Here is a 22500-nt window from a genome sequence, read left to right as displayed (position 1 = left end):
ACGTGTAAATATGTTTTAAAGTTATTGAACCTGAGCTCGAGTTCCTTCAATCAAATGTTTGTTGTTTCTTTAGCGTCGATGTTCTGATCTGAAGCATCTTCTCTTCACACGTGTGCGACGCTGAGTGTGTGTCAGCAGGTCCAGGAGATGCTGACCTTGATGTTTGTCCAGCAGCTCGCTGGTGTGTTCGATCACCTCGTAGAACTCCTGCAGCTCCAGCATGCACTGGCAGTAGTTGAGCTCCAGAGGGACGATCATGCGGCCCAGGTTGATGTGGTCCACGTCTCCAGGCATCTCCTGGAACCACACGTGAAGGTTTCATGCTTTCTACTGAAGAACATCATCCATGAGGAACCAACAGATCCACGGATGTTCTCAAGAAGAAACATATTTTCGTTCCATAGAAATATATACATGTCAATCATTTAAAAATAGTTTGTTTTGTGAAGAAAATCTGATATTTCACTCAATTTATTAATAAAAAGTGTAAAAAAAAGTATTTTATTTCAAATGAATTTTGAATTCTAACATGATTTACATACAACACACGCTTATTTAATTTATATACGTTTAACGTTTATTTTCTTTTTTAATGAGTTTCTGTTCAAGTAATACGTAAGATTGAAAATATTGAGTTTGGATCCCCCTGGCGTCGGATCGGTGTCACTGCAGCACTAAAGTAACTGGCGTCTCCAGTGGGAACCAGAGACCTGGATGATTATTTCATGTTTCCAGTGAAGTCAGGACTTGAGAGGAGGAGGAACCAGATCCACGTGGAGCTGAAGGAACCAAAAGATCCACTGGATGTTGTGAAGCAGGTCAACGTCAGCTTCAAACACGTGCGTCTGCAGAAGAAGCTGTCGAGCACCAGCATCTCCTCCCTCTGTTCGTCCTCCTCCTCCTCACGTCTCTTTCATCCCACACATCATCTCCTGCTCCTCACACATCATCTCCTGCTCCTCACACATCATCTCCTGCTCCTCACACATCATCTCCTGCTCCTCACACATCATCTCCTGCTCCTCACACATCATCTCCTGCTCCTCACACATCATCTCCTGCTCCTCACACATCATCTCCTGCTCCTCACACATCATCTCCTGCTTCTCACACATCGTCTCCTGCTCCTCACACATCATCTCCTGCTCCTCACACATCATCTCCTGCTCCTCACACATCATCTCCTGCTCCTCACACATCATCTCCTGCTCCTCACACATCATCTCTTGCTCCTCAAACATCGTCTCCTGCTCCTCACACATCATCTCCTGCTCCTCACACATCATCTCCTGCTCCTCACACATCATCTCCTGCTCCTCACACATCATCTCCTGCTTCTCACACATCATCTCCTGCTCCTCACACATCGTCTCCTGCTCCTCACACATCATCTCCTGCTCCTCACACATCATCTCCTGCTCCTCACACATCATCTCCTGCTCCTCACACATCATCTCCTGCTCCTCAAACATCGTCTCCTGCTCCTCAAACATCATCTCCTGCTCCTCACACATCATCTCCTGCTCCTCACACATCATCTCCTGCTCCTCACACATCATCTCCTGCTCCTCACACATCATCTCCTGCTCCTCAAACATCGTCTCCTGCTCCTGCTCCTCAAACATCATCTCCTGCTCCTCACACATCATCTCCTGCTCCTCACACATCATCTCCTGCTCCTCACACATCATCTCCTGCTCCTCACACATCTTCTCCTGCTCCTCACACATCTTCTCCTGCTCCTCACACATCATCTCCTGCTCCACACACATCTTCTCCTGCTCCTGCTCCTCACACATCATCTCCTGCTCCTCACACATCATCTCCTGCTCCTCACACATCATCTCCTGCTCCTCAAACATCATCTCCTGCTTCTCACACATCATCTCCTGCTCCTCACACATCGTCTCCTGCTCCTCACACATCATCTCCTGCTCCTCACACATCATCTCCTGCTTCTCACACATCATCTCCTGCTCCTCACACATCGTCTCCTGCTCCTCACACATCATCTCCTGCTCCTAACACATCATCTCCTGCTCCTCACACATCATCTCCTGCTCCTCAAACATCATCTCCTGCTCCTAACACATCATCTCCTGCTCCTCACACATCGTCTCCTGCTCCTCACACATCATCTCCTGCTCCTCAAACATCATCTCCTGCTCCTAACACATCATCTCCTGCTCCTCACACATCGTCTCCTGCTCCTCACACATCATCTCCTGCTCCTGCTCCTCACACATCATCTCCTGCTCCTCAAACATCATCTCCTGCTCCTAACACATCATCTCCTGCTCCTCACACATCGTCTCCTGCTCCTCACACATCATCTCCTGCTCCTCACACATCATCTCCTGCTCCTCACACATCATCTCCTGCTCCTCACACATCATCTCCTGCTCCTCACACATCATCTCCTGCTCCTCAAACATCGTCTCCTGCTCCTGCTCCTCAAACATCATCTCCTGCTCCTCACACATCATCTCCTGCTCCTCACACATCATCTCCTGCTCCTCACACATCATCTCCTGCTCCTCACACATCTTCTCCTGCTCCTCACACATCTTCTCCTGCTCCTCACACATCATCTCCTGCTCCACACACATCTTCTCCTGCTCCTGCTCCTCACACATCATCTCCTGCTCCTCACACATCATCTCCTGCTCCTCACACATCATCTCCTGCTCCTCAAACATCATCTCCTGCTTCTCACACATCATCTCCTGCTCCTCACACATCGTCTCCTGCTCCTCACACATCATCTCCTGCTCCTCACACATCATCTCCTGCTTCTCACACATCATCTCCTGCTCCTCACACATCGTCTCCTGCTCCTCACACATCATCTCCTGCTCCTAACACATCATCTCCTGCTCCTCACACATCATCTCCTGCTCCTCAAACATCATCTCCTGCTCCTAACACATCATCTCCTGCTCCTCACACATCGTCTCCTGCTCCTCACACATCATCTCCTGCTCCTCAAACATCATCTCCTGCTCCTAACACATCATCTCCTGCTCCTCACACATCGTCTCCTGCTCCTCACACATCATCTCCTGCTCCTGCTCCTCACACATCATCTCCTGCTCCTCAAACATCATCTCCTGCTCCTAACACATCATCTCCTGCTCCTCACACATCGTCTCCTGCTCCTCACACATCATCTCCTGCTCCTCACACATCATCTCCTGCTCCTCACACATCATCTCCTGCTCCTGCTCCTCACACATCGTCTCCTGCTCCTCACACATCGTCTCCTGCTCCTCACACATCATCTCCTGCTCCTCACACATCATCTCCTGCTCCTCACACATCATCTCCTGCTCCTGCTCCTCACACATCGTCTCCTGCTCCTCACACATCATCTCCTGCTCCTGCTCCTCACACATCATCTCCTGCTCCTCACACATCGTCTCCTGCTCCTCACACATCATCTCCTGCTCCTCACACATCATCTCCTGCTCCTCACACATCATCTCCTGCTCCTCACACATCATCTCCTGCTCCTCACACATCATCTCCTGCTTTCTTATCTCAGCATCTCCTCCCTCTGTTCGTCCTCCTCCTCCTCACGTCTCTTTCATCCCACACATCGTCTCCTGCTCCTGCTCCTCACACATCATCTCCTGCTCCTCACACATCGTCTCCTGCTCCTCACACATCATCTCCTGCTCCTCACACATCATCTCCTGCTCCTCACACATCGTCTCCTGCTCCTCACACATCGTCTCCTGCTCCTCACACATCGTCTCCTGCTCCTCACACATCATCTCCTGCTCCTCACACATCATCTCCTGCTCCTCACACATCATCTCCTGCTCCTCACACATCATCTCCTGCTCCTCACACATCATCTCCTGCTCCTCACACATCATCTCCTGCTCCTGCTCCTCACACATCATCTCCTGCTCCTCACACATCATCTCCTGCTCCTCACACATCATCTCCTGCTCCTCACACATCATCTCCTGCTCCTCACACATCATCTCCTGCTCCTGCTCCTCACACATCATCTCCTGCTCCTCACACATCATCTCCTGCTCCTCACACATCATCTCCTGCTCCTCACACATCATCTCCTGCTCCTGACACATCATCTCCTGCTCCTCACACATCTTCTCCTGCTCCTCACACATCATCTCCTGCTCCTCACACATCTTCTCCTGCTCCTCAAACATCATCTCCTGCTCCTAACACATCGTCTCCTGCTCCTCACACATCGTCTCCTGCTCCTCACACATCTTCTCCTGCTCCTCACACATCATCTCCTGCTCCTCACACATCATCTCCTGCTCCTCACACATCATCTCCTGCTCCTCACACATCATCTCTTGCTCCTCACACATCATCTCCTGCTCCTAACACATCGTCTCCTGCTCCTCACACATCGTCTCCTGCTCCTCAAACATCATCTCCTGCTCCTAACACATCGTCTCCTGCTCCTCACACATCGTCTCCTGCTCCTCACACATCATCTCCTGCTCCTCACACATCATCTCCTGCTCCTCACACATCATCTCCTGCTCCTCACACATCATCTCCTGCTCCTCACACATCATCTCTTGCTCCTCACACATCATCTCCTGCTCCTCACACATCGTCTCCTGCTCCTCACACATCATCTCCTGCTCCTCACACATCATCTCCTGCTCCTCACACATCATCTCCTGCTCCTGCTCCTCACACATCATCTCCTGCTCCTCACACATCGTCTCCTGCTCCTCACACATCATCTCCTGCTCCTCACACATTGTCTCCTGCTCCTCACACATCGTCTCCTGCTCCTCACACATCATCTCCTGCTCCTCACACATTGTCTCCTGCTCCTCACACATCATCTCCTGCTCCTCACACATCATCTCCTGCTCCTCACACATCATCTCCTGCTCCTCAAACATCATCTCCTGCTCCTCACACATCATCTCCTGCTCCTGCTCCTCACACATCGTCTCCTGCTCCTCAAACATCATCTCCTGCTCCTAACACATCATCTCCTGCTCCTCACACATCATCTCCTGCTCCTGCTCCTCACACATCATCTCCTGCTCCTCACACATCATCTCCTGCTCCTCACACATCGTCTCCTGCTCCTCACACATCATCTCCTGCTCCTCACACATCATCTCCTGCTCCTCACACATCATCTCCTGCTCCTCACACATCATCTCCTGCTCCTCACACATCATCTCCTGCTCCTCAAACATCATCTCCTGCTCCTGCTCCTCACACATCATCTCCTGCTCCTCACACATCGTCTCCTGCTCCTCACACATCATCTCCTGCTCCTCACACATTGTCTCCTGCTCCTCGCACATCATCTCCTGCTCCTCACACATCATCTCCTGCTCCTGCTCCTCACACATCGTCTCCTGCTCCTCAAACATCATCTCCTGCTCCTAACACATCATCTCCTGCTCCTCACACATCATCTCCTGCTCCTGCTCCTCACACATCGTCTCCTGCTCCTCACACATCGTCTCCTGCTCCTCACACATCATCTCCTGCTCCTAACACATCTTCTCCTGCTCCTCACACATCATCTCCTGCTCCTCACACATCATCTCCTGCTCCTGCTCCTCACACATCATCTCCTGCTCCTGCTCCTCACACATCGTCTCCTGCTCCTCACACATCATCTCCTGCTCCTAACACATCTTCTCCTGCTCCTCACACATCATCTCCTGCTCCTCACACATCGTCTCCTGCTCCTCACACATCATCTCCTGCTCCTCACACATCATCTCCTGCTCCTAACACATCGTCTCCTGCTCCTCACACATCATCTCCTGCTCCTCACACATCATCTCCTGCTCCTCACACATCATCTCCTGCTCCTGCTCCTCAAACATCATCTCCTGCTCCTCACACATCGTCTCCTGCTCCTCACACATCATCTCCTGCTCCTCACACATCATCTCCTGCTCCTCACACATCATCTCCTGCTCCTGCTCCTCAAACATCATCTCCTGCTCCTCACACATCATCTCCTGCTCCTCACACATCATCTCCTGCTCCTGCTCCTCACACATCATCTACTGCTCCTCACACATCATCTCCTGCTCCTCACACATCATCTCCTGCTCCTGCTCCTCAAACATCATCTCCTGCTCCTCACACATCATCTCCTGCTCCTCACACATCATCTCCTGCTCCTGCTCCTCACACATCATCTACTGCTCCTCACACATCATCTCCTGCTCCTCACACATCATCTCCTGCTCCTGCTCCTCACACATCATCTCCTGCTCCTCACACATCATCTCCTGCTCCTCACACATCATCTCCTGCTCCTGCTCCTCAAACATCATCTCCTGCTCCTCACACATCGTCTCCTGCTCCTCACACATCATCTCCTGCTCCTCACACATCATCTCCTGCTCCTCACACATCATCTCCTGCTCCTGCTCCTCAAACATCATCTCCTGCTCCTCACACATCATCTCCTGCTCCTCACACATCATCTCCTGCTCCTGCTCCTCACACATCATCTACTGCTCCTCACACATCTCCTGCTCCTGCTCCTCACACATCGTCTCCTGCTCCTCACACATCATCTCCTGCTCCTCACACATCATCTCCTGCTCCTGCTCCTCACACATCGTCTCCTGCTCCTCACACATCATCTCCTGCTCCTCACACATCATCTCCTGCTCCTCACACATCATCTCCTGCTCCTCACACATCATCTCCTGCTCCTGCTCCTCACACATCGTCTCCTGCTCCTCACACATCATCTCCTGCTCCTCACACATCATCTCCTGCTCCTGCTCCTCACACATCGTCTCCTGCTCCTCACACATCATCTCCTGCTCCTCACACATCATCTCCTGCTCCTCACACATCATCTCCTGCTCCTCACACATCGTCTCCTGCTCCTCACACATCATCTCCTGCTCCTCAAACATCATCTCCTGCTCCTCACACATCATCTCCTGCTCCTCACACATCGTCTACTGCTCCTCACACATCATCTCCTGCTCCTCAAACATCGTCTCCTGCTCCTGCTCCTCACACATCATCTCCTGCTCCTCACACATCATCTCCTGCTCCTCAAACATCGTCTCCTGCTCCTGCTCCACACACATCATCTCCTGCTCCTCACACATCATCTCCTGCTCCTCACACATCATCTCCTGCTCCTCACACATCATCTCCTGCTCCTCACACATCATCTCCTGCTCCTGCTCCTCAAACATCATCTCCTGCTCCTCACACATCATCTCCTGCTCCTCACACATCATCTCCTGCTCCTGCTCCTCACACATCATCTCCTGCTCCTGCTCCTGCTCCTCATACATCATCTCCTGCTCCTCACACATCATCTCCTGCTCCTGCTCCTCACACATCATCTCCTCACTCATGGAAGCTCACCCTGGACTGCACGGTCTTCAGCAGCAGCACGGCCTCCTTGTATCTACTGGCCGCCTCGCTGAAGCGCTGCTGCTTCACCAGCTGGTTCCCCTGCAGGTGCAGGAGAGGAACCGTCTGAAGCTTCTCGTCCTTCTCCATCATCCACGACTCTCTGTGGTACGACATGGGGTCTCCCACCTGAGGAGACACGTAACCATGGAGACGATGAACCACAGGTGAGGAGAGTTCGCTCCAGAACTTCTGACATGAAGAGCAAGAGAGTTGAAGACAAGAAGTTCTTGAAGGAAATAAACATTTGTGTTTTAGGTCGAACAGAAACTATGGATTATTATTATTTATATTATTATTTATTATTATTAACACGAACGACGAGTAAAAAGGAACAAATAGAAGTGAAAACTCTTAGAGAAGTTTTTATTTTAAAAACAAGCTTAAATTTTAATCATTAACCTTTTTATATATATATATATATTTTTATAATTGTCTTTTAAAAATAACAAATACATGTCAATAGTCATGAAATAGTTTCTTGAAAGAACAAATGAAACGAAGGAAAAATGATTAATTGAGTTTTAACTGTAACAGGATATAATTATAGATGAATTCGTTTTTTCTTTTTGTATTAAATATTATAAAGTAGATCAAGAAATAGTGACTAATCTGCAGTTATTTCAAACATGTTTGGATTCATATTATAATTATTATTATTATTATTATTATTATTATTATTATTATTATTAATAATAATATACACGTGTTTCAACTGTTGAAGTCAAATTCAAACGTTATTCAACAAATTAATCATAAACTTAATTAAACTAAATTATATCAGTATTTTCTCCCCAAATAAAAAACACAAATGATTATTCATGAGTGGTTTAAAAAAATTAAAAAAAAATTGAATTTGTCGCATTAGAAAGTTAAAGTTGAAACTTTTAAAATAAAAATATATATTAAAAAAAAAAACGATTTAAAATCAAAATGATCTTTTGTTTCTGTAGAAACATCTTCTTCGTTCTAACGACTGTCATCGGCTGTGATGAAGGAGAGAAAGTCCTGGATCAGGTTCAGAACCTTCAGATCCTCCAGTGAAGGAGATTCTGATGCGAACACGTTTAAACATTAAACAGTTGATTATGTGAGAAAATATGAGATAAAAACATAATTATTGTTACAGCTCCAATAGTGATGTTTAAGACATAAATATACATAAATATAAGATTATCTTCTTTTTTAGGTGGAGCTACACTCGTAGAAGAGATGATTGTAAACAACAATAACAACAACAACAACAATAGTGATGTTTAAGAAGTAAATATACATAAATATAAGATGATCTTCTTGTTAAAGTGGAGCTACACTCGTAGAAGAGATGATTGTAAACAACAATAACAACAACAATGGTGATGTTTAAGAAGTAAATATATATAAATATAAGATGATCTTCTTGTTAAAGTGGAGCTACACTCGTAGAAGAGATGATTGTAAACAACAATAACAACAACAATAGTGATGTTTAAGAAGTAAATATACATAAATATAAGATGATCTTCTTGTTAAAGTGGAGCTACACTCGTAGAAGTGATGATTGTAAACAACAATAACAACAACAATAGTGATGTTTAAGAAGTAAATATACATAAATATAAGATGATCTTCTTGTTAAAGTGGAGCTACACTCGTAGAAGTGATGATTGTAAACAACAATAACAACAACAATAGTGATGTTTAAGAAGTAAATATACATAAATATAAGATGATCTTCTTGTTAAAGTGGAGCTACACTCGTAGAAGAGATGATTGTAAACAACAATAACAACAACAATAGTGATGTTTAAGAAGTAAATATATATAAATATAAGATGATCTTCATGTTAAAGTGGAGCTACACTCGTAGAAGAGATGATTGTAAACAACAATAACAACAACAACAACAATAGTGATGTTTAAGAAGTAAATATACATAAATATAAGATGATCTTCTTGTTAAAGTGGAGCTACACTCGTAGAAGTGATGATTGTAAACAACAATAACAACAACAATAGTGATGTTTAAGAAGTAAATATACATAAATATAAGATGATCTTCTTGTTAAAGTGGAGCTACACTCGTAGAAGTGATGATTGTAAACAATAACAACAACAATAGTGATGTTTAAGAAGTAAATATATATAAATATAAGATGATCTTCTTGTTAAAGTGGAGCTACACTCGTAGAAGAGATGATTGTAAACAACAATAACAACAACAATGGTGATGTTTAAGAAGTAAATATATATAAATATAAGATGATCTTCTTGTTAAAGTGGAGCTACACTCGTAGAAGAGATGATTGTAAACAACAATAACAACAACAATGGTGATGTTTAAGAAGTAAATATATATAAATATAAGATGATCTTCTTGTTAAAGTGGAGCTACACTCGTAGAAGAGATGATTGTAAACAACAACAACAACAACATTCGTGATGTTTAAGAAGTAAATATATATAAATATAAGATGATCTTCTTGTTAAAGTGGAGCTACACTCGTAGAAGAGATGATTGTAAACAACAACAACAACAACAATCGTGATGTTTAAGAAGTAAATATATATAAATATAAGATGATCTTCTTGTTAAAGTGGAGCTACACTCGTAGAGGTGATGATTGTAAACAACAATAACAACAACAACAACAACAACAATAGTCGTGGTTTAAGAAGTAAATATATATAAATATAAGATGATCTTCTTGTTAAAGTGGAGCTACACTCGTAGAAGAGATGATTGTAAACAACAATAACAACAACAATGGTGATGTTTAAGAAGTAAATATATATAAATATAAGATGATCTTCTTGTTAAAGTGGAGCTACACTCGTAGAAGGGATGATTGTAAACAACAATAACAACAACAATGGTGATGTTTAAGAAGTAAATATATATAAATATAAGATGATCTTCTTGTTAAAGTGGAGCTACACTCGTAGAAGTGATGATTGTAAACAACAATAACAACAACAATGGTGATGTTTAAGAAGTAAATATATATAAATATAAGATGATCTTCTTGTTAAAGTGGAGCTACACTCGTAGAAGTGATGATTGTAAACAACAATAACAACAACAATGGTGATGTTTAAGAAGTAAATATATATAAATATAAGATGATCTTCTTGTTAAAGTGGAGCTACACTCGTAGAAGAGATGATTGTAAACAACAATAACAACAACAATGGTGATGTTTAAGAAGTAAATATATATAAATATAAGATGATCTTCTTGTTAAAGTGGAGCTACACTCGTAGAAGAGATGATTGTAAACAACAATAACAACAACAATGGTGATGTTTAAGAAGTAAATATATATAAATATAAGATGATCTTCTTGTTAAAGTGGAGCTACACTCGTAGAAGAGATGATTGTAAACAACAATAACAACAACAATGGTGATGTTTAAGAAGTAAATATACATAAATATAAGATGATCTTCTTGTTAAAGTGGAGCTACACTCGTAGAAGAGATGATTGTAAACAACAATAACAACAACAATGGTGATGTTTAAGAAGTAAATATACATAAATATAAGATGATCTTCTTGTTAAAGTGGAGCTACACTCGTAGAAGAGATGATTGTAAACAACAATAACAACAACAACAACAACAATAGTCGTGGTTTAAGAAGTAAATATATATAAATATAAGATGATCTTCTTGTTAAAGTGGAGCTACACTCGTAGAGGTGATGTAAACAACAATAACAACAACAATCATGATGAGCAGCAGCAGCAGCGACGTCAGTACGACTCGTGGTTCTTGTGAGACGTTCAAAGACTGGTGACAAACGAGCTCAGACGGTCCAGCTCGTTACCGCGAGGAGATGTTGTTGTTGCTCGACCTCATGTTGAGCTGCTGCTTGTTCTGCCGACACTTTGACTTCAAAGACGAACCACATGAAGAGAAACTTTGGTGACGCACCTGCAGCAGCTCCATGATGAAGATGAGCGGCTGAGGAGTCTTCATCAGCTCGTCCAGCTCGTGGAAGCCGGTGGAGTGATAGTGGAACACGTTCCCCATCCCACACGTGTGCCGCTGGCCCTCCAGGGGGTCCTTGCCCTGAGCGACCAGACGCATCCCCTTCGACACGATGGGGTACAAACCCGTGTGCTGCAGGAACCAACCAGTGAGGAGATGTTGTTCACCACAGAAGTTAAACATACAGAAGATACAGAAGATGAAACAATCAATACAGAGGTTGATAACAATATCACAGTCATTATATAGAACAAGATACTACTGTAGTAACTACACTAGATCATATACATAGTTATGTGACCCGGACTGAACTTTAGATTATAAAAATATAAATATTAAGAGTGAAATATAATAATAATTAAATATATCTTATGTAATAACACAATAGATAAAACAATCAATACAGAGGTTGATAACAATATCACAGTCATTATGTAGAACAAGATACTACTGTAGTAACTACACTAGATCATATACATAGACATGTGACCTGGACTGAACTTTAGATTATAAAAATATAAATATAACTTTTCATTTCTCGTTTTTTTCTCACCATTATTGACTTTTATTTTGTTTGGTTATTTTTTCCTCTTTTTTTAATTTTAATGTCATTTAAATATCTTTAGTTGTACTGATGATGGTAATTACGAGATAATAATAATATTCCCAAACATCTGGACTCATCGTCACCAACACTCACGATGGCGTCGCACCAGAACTCGGCCACTTCTCCGAGCCTCATGGACATGAGCAGCGTCTCCCAAACCTCCATCTTGAACATCTTGGCCACGAAGATCTCGGCCGGTCGACCCGCGAGGCGACTGTCGTCGATGACGCTTCGCTCGAAGTCGTCCAGGAGCGTCTGGAAGTGAAAGACCAGCTGCGGAGGAAAGTTCAACCAATCAGTGCTCAGTTATTCTAGCGTCGAAGACTTCATGGTAACTATTGATAACTAATCACTGACATAAACACAAAATAAATCCTTCAATCAATAACTAAAAAAGATGTTGCTACACACAAATGAATAAAACGTTTATTCATGTTCAATGGGTTAATTATCTCAACTCTCGTGTTGTCTCTGGGTCAAAGGTCATCGACCTAGAAAAGGAAGTGGTGGAGGTCGTTCACATTGACCGAGAGACAACACAAGGTTTACTCCGGGAACTCTGGTTTCCTCCCACCGTTCAAAAACATGCAGATGTCGATTGAGACTCTTTGTCTGTGGGTGTGAGTGTGTGTCAATATGTTTGTGTGTCTCTGTGTGTGTCCTGTCACAGACATGTTCATGTTGTCCGCAGCCTCTCACCCCAGGTAGCTGGGATACATATTTCATAACGTCATTTGAAATAATCAGAAAGAAATTATACACTATAAAAAAAATGTATCAAATACTGTATTCAACATCACTGATCAATGTTTGGTTTTACCGTAGTTCTGTAGTATTTTATATTTTAACAACCTCCACAGCTAAAGGAAGAATGATGACTGAGGACGAGAGGATACAGTGATGACTGAGGACGAGAGGATACAGTGATGACTGAGGACGAGAGGATACAGTGATGACTGAGGACGAGAGGATACAGTGACTCCAGCAGCTTTTAAAGCTGATGTTTGAACATATTTTGGTTTAAAAACAAATGAAAGTAGTTACGACTTCTTTAAAAGTCATGTGGTCTGTAAATACTACAACACCAGAGTCAAGTACTGGACAATACTACACATATATACTTGTTACTACACTATCACAACACCAGAGTCAAGTACTGGACAATACTACACATATATACTTGTTACTACACTATCACAACACCAGAGTCAAGTACTGGACAATACTACACATATATACTTGTTACTACACTATCACAACACCAGAGTCAAGTACTGGACAATACTTTTCATGAATGTGTTCTTTCATCTAAAGTTAAAGTATCAGAAAAGTTCGAGCTGAGACTAAAACACTTGCTCGGGTGAAGGAAAGCCTGCGGGTGTTAAGGGAGCATCAGGAGGTTCAGGTTCTCAAATATGTGAAAGAATCATTCAAGTAATTGGTAACATGTTGACATCACTCATGTGGTGGTTTCTCTCTTGAAATATTCTGGTCCTGAATGACTGATCAGACTCTTCTTCACTCACCTTGGTCCCGGGTGGGAAGTGAGGCAGGGCTCCTCTCCCTCCGACCAGGATCTTCTTCTTGACCCCGGGATGGTTGAGAAGATACGTCTCCTCCATCTTGACTGCTGACTTCACTCTGACAGATGGAGGGATTAGAAGTGCTCGATGCCACTTTAATCCCGGCCGTTAATCCCAGACTGAAGCGACCAATCCTGGAGCCGAGACACGAGCGGAGGCCGGACCAGATAAGACCTGGAGCACCTGGAGGAACCTTCTAGAAGGAGGTCATGTTTCTAGCAAGTTAATAAACTTCTTCCTCAAATGTATGGAAGTGAATCAGTGTCTTTAAATATTGTGCTTGATTTTCCGAAGACACTGATTTACTTCCATAATACAAACTATTGTCTTTTTTCTTTGTTTCAATTCAAATAACTTGAACTTCGTGGTATAATTCAGAAATATTGCATTTCTCCTGAAAACAATGTTCATCAAATCATATCATCTTTCAGTCATGAAGGGTTTATTTATTTCTCTCTGTATCAGAGTCACGAACGTTTGTTACCAGAGTTGTGACTTTTGTGGCTTCAGTACAGAATAAAAGAGATTTAAAGAAACAAGAAACAGAATGTTTTGGTCTCGACAGGCGACTAAACACAAAGAAATGTTAGCCATGTTGGAATTTTCAAAGGTCTAGAAAAAACTGTTTGTTTTTCTTAAATAAAAACTTAACGTCTTTAAATATGGGAAAAAGATGCAGCAAAAGTTTATGTCCCAGAGGAGCGAGAACGAGGAAAAACATTTCAAAGAAATTTAAAAAATGTGATTTACTGTTTCAAAGAAATCCTTTTTCCAATAAAAAAGTTGGGAAAAATCCCCCGAAATTTACGTCATGTGGAAAACAGAGTCAACGTGTCCAGAGGAGCACGTGACGCAAAGAAACATTAAGAACGTTTCAAAAATTAACATTTTTAAACTATTAAATATCTGGAAGAAAAGAAAAATATTGCTCAAATAATGCCTCAAAACCTTTTAAAGAAAAAATGAAAATGCTACGAAGATAAAGTTAAAGTTGTTGACGTTTAAGTCTGAAGAAACGTTTCCAGGATTCAATTCAAGTCATGAAGTCTAAACGATCATTAATCATGTTTTGAGTCACGTGGAAGTGACTGCAGGTGAAACGACTCAAACAAGTTTCTACCATGGAGGGTGAGATTGTCTGCGTCTCCTGCAGCATCAGAGCAGCATCTGTGAACACAAAGCTCTGCCAGGTTTAACAAAGATTCTCTTGACAGCTTCGCTCTGGTTTCGCTTCCCTCGCCTGAATATTCTCGCGACGACCTTGAACTCCGGGTCACGAGAGACAAACCTGTAGATGACTGGACGGGAGAGTCGGGGAGACGGAGTCATCCGTCCAAAAGAATTGACTAACTAGAAGAAAGAAACATGAATCTCGTGAATGAGTGGATGTTTCAAGGAACACTTTCTTTCTTTTCTTGACATAAAAAACAGACACTTTGATGGTGAAAAAGAGAATTTTACACTTTAATTCTTCAGTCAACAAAGTCTTGATCTCGTTCCATAAATGTTGAAGTATAAAAACAAAACAATGACGCAGCAGATCATGATGCATCAGCCTCGAGTGTGCGGTGACGAGAGAGCGCCCCCTGGCGGTCACTTCTCGATGAGCGAGTCCAGCTGCTCCTGCAGCGAGGCCAGCTGTGGAGGCAGAAGAGGAGGTGAGGGTGAAGCTCAGCAGCACCGGAGGGTGATCTCAGGGTAAGTGGGTGATGATTGACAGCTGCCTCCACCTTCATTAGCGTCAACATTGACCCGAGGACGTTCTTAAGTCTACGAGCTGAGATCCAACCAACGGATGGAAATGTTGACGTCTGGGTCGATGAAGATTCTTAGAAGGTTCTGTACGTTCATGCACTCTATATATTGATGCACTTATATATGTTCATACACTCTATATATTGATGCACTTATATACGTTCATACACTCTGTATATTGACTTATATTGATGCACTTATATACGTTCATACACTCTATATATTGATGCACTTATATACGTTCATACACTCTATATATTGATGCACTTATATACGTTCATGCACTCTATATATTGATGCACTTATATACGTTCATACACTCTATATATTGATGCACTTATATACGTTCATACACTCTGTATATTGACTTATATTGATGCACTTATATACGTTCATACACTCTATATATTGACTTATATTGATGTAATTATATACGTTCATACACTCTGTATATTGACTTATATTGATGCACTTATATACGTTCATACACTCTGTATATTGACTTATATTGATGCACTTATATACGTTCATACACTCTGTATATTGACTTATATTGATGCACTTATATACGTTCATACATTCTATATATTGACTAATATTGATGTAATTACATACGTTCATACACTCTATATATTGACTTATATTGATGCACTTATATACGTTCATACACTCTATATATTGACTTATATTGATGCACTTATATACGTTCATACACTATGTATATTGACTTATATTGATGCACTTATATACGTTCATACACTCTGTATATTGACTTATATTGATGCACTTATATACGTTCATACATTCTATATATTGACTAATATTGATGTAATTACATACGTTCATACACTCTATATATTGACTTACATTGATGCACTTATATACGTTCATACACTCTATATATTGACTTATATTGATGCACTTATATACGTTCATACATTCTGTATATTGACTTATATTGATGCACTTATATACGTTCATACATTCTATATATTGAATAATATTGATGTAATTATATACGTTCATACACTCTATATATTGACTTATATTGATGCACTTATATACGTTCATACACTCTATATATTGACTTATATTGATGTAATTATATACATTCATACACTCTGTATATTGACTTATATTGATGCACTTATATACGTTCATACACTCTGTATATTGACTTATATTGATGCACTTATATACGTTCATACACTCTATATATTGACTTTTATTGATGTAATTATATACATTCATACACTCTGTATATTGACTTATATTGATGCACTTATATACGTTCATACACTCTGTATATTGACTTATATTGATGTAATTATATACGTTCATACACTCTATATATTGACTTATATTGATGCACTTATATACGTTCATACACTCTGTATATTGACTTATATTGATGCACTTATATACGTTCATACACTCTATATATTGACTTATATTGATGTAATTATATACGTTCATACACTCTATATATTGACTTAAATTGATGTAATTATATACATTCATACACTCTATATATTGATGTAATTATATACGTTCATACACTCTATATATTGACTTAAATTGATGCACATATATACGTTCATGCACTCTATATATTGATGCACTTATATACGTTCATACACTCTATATATTGACTTATATTGATGTAATTATATACGTTCATACACTCTATATATTGACTTAAATTGATGCACTTATATACGTTCATACACTCTGTATATTGACTTATATTGATGTAATTATATACGTTCATACACTCTATATATTGACTTAAATTGATGCACTTATATACGTTCATACACTCTGTATATTGACTTATATTGATGTAATTATATACGTTCATACACTCTATATATTGACTTAAATTGATGCACTTATATACGTTCATACACTCTATATATTGACTTATATTGATGTAATTATATACGTTCATACACTCTATATATTGACTTATATTGATGTAATTATATACGTTCATACACTCTATATATTGATGCACTTATATACGTTCATACACTCTGTATATTGACTTATATTGATGTAATTATATACGTTCATACACTCTATATATTGACTTAAATTGATGTAATTATATACGTTCATACACTCTATATATTGATGTAATTATATACGTTCATACACTCTATATATTGACTTAAATTGATGCACATATATACGTTCATGCACTCTATATATTGATGCACTTATATACGTTCATACACTCTATATATTGATGTAATTATATACGTTCATACACTCTATATATTGACTTAAATTGATGTAATTATATACGTTCATACACTCTATATATTGACTTATATTGATGTAATTATATACGTTCATACACTCTATATATTGACTTATATTGATGTAATTATATACGTTCATACACTCTATATATTGACTTAAATTGATGCACTTATATACGTTCATACACTCTATATATTGACTTATATTGATGTAATTATATATGTTCATACACTCTATATATTGACTTATATTGATGTAATTATATATGTTCATACACTCTGTATATTGACTTATATTGATGCACTTATATACGTTCATACACTCTGTATATTGACTTATATTGATGCACTTATATACGTTCATACACTCTATATATTGACTTATATTGATGCACTTATATACTTTCATACACTCTATATATTGACTTATATTGATGTAATTATATACGTTCATACACTCTGTATATTGACTTATATTGATGCACTTATATACGTTCATACACTCTGTATATTGACTTATATTGATGCACTTATATACGTTCATACACTCTGTATATTGACTTATATTGATGTAATTATATACGTTCATACACTCTATATATTGACTTATATTGATGTAATTATATACGTTCATACACTCTGTATATTGACTTATATTGATGCACTTATATACGTTCATACACTCTGTATATTGACTTATATTGATGCACTTATATACGTTCATACACTCTATATATTGACTTATATTGATGTAATTATATACGTTCATACACTCTATATATTGACTTATATTGATGCACTTATATACGTTCATACACTCTATGTATTGATGCACTTATATACGTTCATACACTCTATATATTGACTTATATTGATGCACTTATATACGTCCATACACTCTATGTATTGATGCACTTATATACGTTCATACACTCTATATATTGACTTATAAAGATGCACTTATATACGTTCATACACTCTATATATTGACTTATATTGATGTAATTATATACGTTCATACACTCTATATATTGACTTATATTGATGCACATATATACGTTCATACACTCTATATATTGATGCACATATATACGTTCATACACTCTATATATTGATGCACTTATATACGTCCATACACTCTATATATTGATGCACTTATATACGTCCATACGCTCTATATATTGATGCACATATATACGTTCATACACTCTATATAATGACTTCTATACACTCTGTATATTGACTTCTATACACTCTGTATATTGACTTCTATACACTCTGTATATTGACTTCTATACACTCTGTATATTGACTTCTATACACTCTGTATATTGACTTCTATACACTCTGTATATTGACTTCTATACACTCTGTATATTGACTTCTATACACTCTGTATATTGACTTCTATACACTCTGTATATTGACTTCTATACACTCTGTATATTGACACGTGAAGCTCCTCCTCACCTGCTCCATCTCCTGCTCCTCCTGCTGAATGATCTCGTCCAGCAGGGCCTGGAAACGGTTCTGTTCGGAGACAAACACAACGTGAGTCGACATGCGGCGCCTCATTAAACCGCGATGGCTGTGAAAGTGTGTCTGCCGGGACGCGTGTGATCGTCCACTCAGAGAAGCAGCCGGTGACAGATGACCTTTTCCCGCCACGTTGATAACGGTGACTCGACACGACGCTCCGACGCTCCCACAACATCAGCACTTGAGCTCTAAATGGCAGCGTGACAAATGTGCACGTGTCGGCTCTGGTTCCAATGATTGTAAAGTACTGCAGATGAAAGCCCCCCCATGCAGTTCTGAGCACAGAATGGTCTCCACGGGAGTTTGAAAGTTCTGAGTCATTCATCACTGATTTTGTGAATTAAAATTCAGAAGAAAATCTTTGACTACACATTAAACAGCTGGTGCACTTCAGCTGATATAGAAATTAATGCAACCTACGCCTCCAGCAGAGTGTAAGTTTAAGAAAATGTCGAAACACTTAAATATCCCAATGTATTGATCTTTTAATAGAGTTACTTTATAGTGTATATTTAATTAAATTGTGTTTACAATTAACAGTGTTTGTTGCTTTTAGTGCAATTAAACTTCCAGCCTCTAGATGGCAGCCATCGCTAAGTCCTCCACAGCTAAAGGAACAATGATGACTGAGGACGAGAGGATACAGTGAGTCCAGCAGCTTTTAGAGTCAAGTACTCGACAATATTACACATATATCCTTGTTACTACACTATCACAACACCAGAGTTAAGTACTGGACAATACTACACATATATACTTGTTACTAAACTGTCACAACACCAGAGTCAAGTACTCGACAATACTAAAAGTATATCCTTGTTACTACACTATCACAACACCAGAGTCAAGTACTGGACAATACTACACATATATACTTGTTACTAAACTGTCACAACACCAGAGTCAAGTACTGGACAATACTACACATATATACTGTACTTGTTACTACACTATCACAACACCAGAGTCAAGTACTGGATAATACTACACATATATACTGTACTTGTTACTACACTATCACAACACCAGAGTCAAGTAATGGACAATACTACACATATATACTTGTTACTACACTATCACAACACCAGAGTCAAGTACTGGACAATACTACACATATATACTGTACTTGTTACTACACTATCACAACACCAGAGTCAAGTACTGGACAATACTACACATATATACTGTACTTGTTACTACACTATCACAACACCAGAGTCAAGTACTGGACAATACTAAACATATATCCTTGTTACTACACTATCACCACACCAGAGTCAAGTAATGGACAATACTACACATATATACTTGTTACTACACTATCACAACACCAGAGTCAAGTACTGGACAACATTACACATATATACTTGTTACTACACTATCACAACACCAGAGTCAAGTACTCGACAATACAATACATATATACTTGTTACTACACTATCACAACACCAGAGTCAAGTACTCCACATTACTACAAGTATATGCTTGTACCTTCAGTATTATCACTATACTCATCATGACAACACTTTCTTAGCAACACACACTAGTCTCCAACATGTTTGCAGGTACATTTTTAAAATAAAACATAATAAAAACAGGAAGATTAAAAACAAAATTATTATAGAAATGTTAAATATTTGTACTTGTTTCCACACTTGAAGCGACGGCTCCCTCCATCATTATTATTATTGCTCAAAATAAAGTTCATCTACACGTTGTTGGGAGTATTTTTAAAGACCTACTTTCTGAAAGTGTGTAGTGCCGTGTGTGTGTTTTGCTGCTTACTTTCAGCGCCTGGTTCTCCACTTTCATGATGAGCTCCTCCTGCTGTTTCTTGCGGGCACGAGTCTCCTGCAGCTTGGCCTTGATGCCGTTGATCTGCACCTGATACTCCAGGACTGCGGGGACAGCGGGGAGCAGAGCAGTTAGCGCCGGAATGAAAGTTAAGAAAGCGTGCGAGGAGGCATCTGTTTGCTGAGAGGCAGAGAATCAAAGATGATTTCATTCAGAGAAACGCTGGCAGCCTCACAACACCTTTGAATGCTGAGCTGCAGGGATGATGCCACACATTGTGTTTGACAAATTGCAGTCGATGGCAACAACAAACCCATTGAAGGGGACGAGAGCCGGCGGCAGATTGGCGTTAAATCAGTGTGTCGTGATGAACGCTCATTTACATTCTCGCCGCGACCTGTGGACCTCATCAAACACCCTCAGCTAATCCATCCTGCCGGACGCCTCCTCTCACTGGTGCTGGACGCTCCAACACATCGTCCGTCCAGACTCTTGTTACGACCAGAAGCACCAGCAGCTGGACTCAAACACACCAGCTGAGGCTGAGAGGATGCAGTACCTGTCAGCCAGGTGAGCAGCTGTCAGGACCGTCTTAGAAGCAGCGTGTTCAAGTCAACACTGGCTCTGTGTGTGTGTGTGTGTGTGTGTGTGTGTGTGTGTGTGTGTGTGTGTGTGTGTGTGTGTGTGTGTGTGTGTGTGTGTGTGTGTGTGTGTGTGTGTGTGTGTGTGTGTGTGTGTGTGTGTAACAGTGTATGTGTAAGTGTGTGTCAGCGTGTGTGTGCCTGTCAGTGTGTAGGTGTGTGTGTGTCAGTATGTGTGTGTGTGTCAACGTGCGTGTGCCTGTGTGCGTGTGTGTGTGTGTCAGTATGTGTGTGTGTCAACGTGCGTGTGCCTGTGTGTGTGTGTCAACGTGCGTGTGTGTGTAACTGTGTGTGTCATAGTGTGTGTGTGTGTGTGCGTCAACGTGTGTGTGCGCATTTCAGTGTGTGTCAGCGTGCGTGTGCCTGTGTGTATAAGTGTGTGTGAGTGTGTCAGCATGTGCGTCAGCGTGTGGTTGTGTGTCAGCGTGCGTGTATCAGTGTGTGTGTGTGTGTGTGTGTGTGTGTGTGTGTGTGTGTGTGTGTGTGTGTGTGTGTGTGTGTGAGTGTGTGTGAGTGTGTCAGTATGTGTGTAGAAGTCTGACCTAAAAAGCTCAGCTCCAATTTACAGTTGGACTCTCAGGCTTGTTTTCTCTGCTGCTTCTCCAGGTGTGAGTCTGTCAGGACAGTTTTAGTTTGTGTCGACACTGAGGATCTGACCAGGAAGTCGGGTTGAAAAAACAACAACATTCACTCAAACTGTGCCTTTAAATAAACTTTAAGGTCGCTCATCTCTTCCCCACAAACTTTACAAAACTATTTCAGGAAAAGGGATTCATGTGGTCATCCCATAATAATCCACCAGTCAAAACTGATGCCGTTTGTTTGTGTTTATGTAGTGAATGTTAACTAGTGTCACATTAACACCTTTTATCTGATCGTGATTTCATTTATATTGTTTAGTATTTCCCCAACAACAC

General features: G+C 40.6%; 2 protein-coding genes across 2 annotated transcripts in view; both read right to left on the bottom strand.

Moving 5' to 3' along the window:
- Positions 1-13626, bottom strand: part of LOC148072519 (aryl-hydrocarbon-interacting protein-like 1) — a 27276-nt gene extending 13650 nt beyond the window's left edge. The window contains exons 1-5 of the mRNA XM_087798685.1: positions 13531-13626; positions 12098-12277; positions 11341-11529; positions 7378-7554; positions 156-297 (exon numbers count right to left, since the gene is read on the bottom strand). Coding sequence (XP_087654811.1) covers positions 156-297; positions 7378-7554; positions 11341-11529; positions 12098-12277; positions 13531-13626 — 784 coding nt within the window. The remainder of the gene's footprint in view (positions 1-155; positions 298-7377; positions 7555-11340; positions 11530-12097; positions 12278-13530) is intronic.
- Positions 13627-15022: 1396 nt separating this feature from the next.
- Positions 15023-22500, bottom strand: part of taf7 (TAF7 RNA polymerase II, TATA box binding protein (TBP)-associated factor) — an 18313-nt gene continuing 10835 nt past the window's right edge. Inside the window, exons 10-12 of the mRNA XM_087799177.1 lie at positions 20934-21046; positions 19080-19139; positions 15023-15225 (exon numbers count right to left, since the gene is read on the bottom strand). Coding sequence (XP_087655303.1) covers positions 15181-15225; positions 19080-19139; positions 20934-21046 — 218 coding nt within the window. The 3' untranslated portion in view covers positions 15023-15180. The remainder of the gene's footprint in view (positions 15226-19079; positions 19140-20933; positions 21047-22500) is intronic.

This window comes from Callionymus lyra, chromosome 9 (genome assembly GCF_982586985.1).
Source record: "Callionymus lyra chromosome 9, fCalLyr1.hap1.1, whole genome shotgun sequence".
Lineage (NCBI taxonomy): Eukaryota > Metazoa > Chordata > Actinopteri > Syngnathiformes > Callionymidae > Callionymus > Callionymus lyra.
The sequence above is the reverse complement of the archived record's forward strand: the minus strand, read 5'-3'. Positions and strand labels throughout refer to the sequence as shown.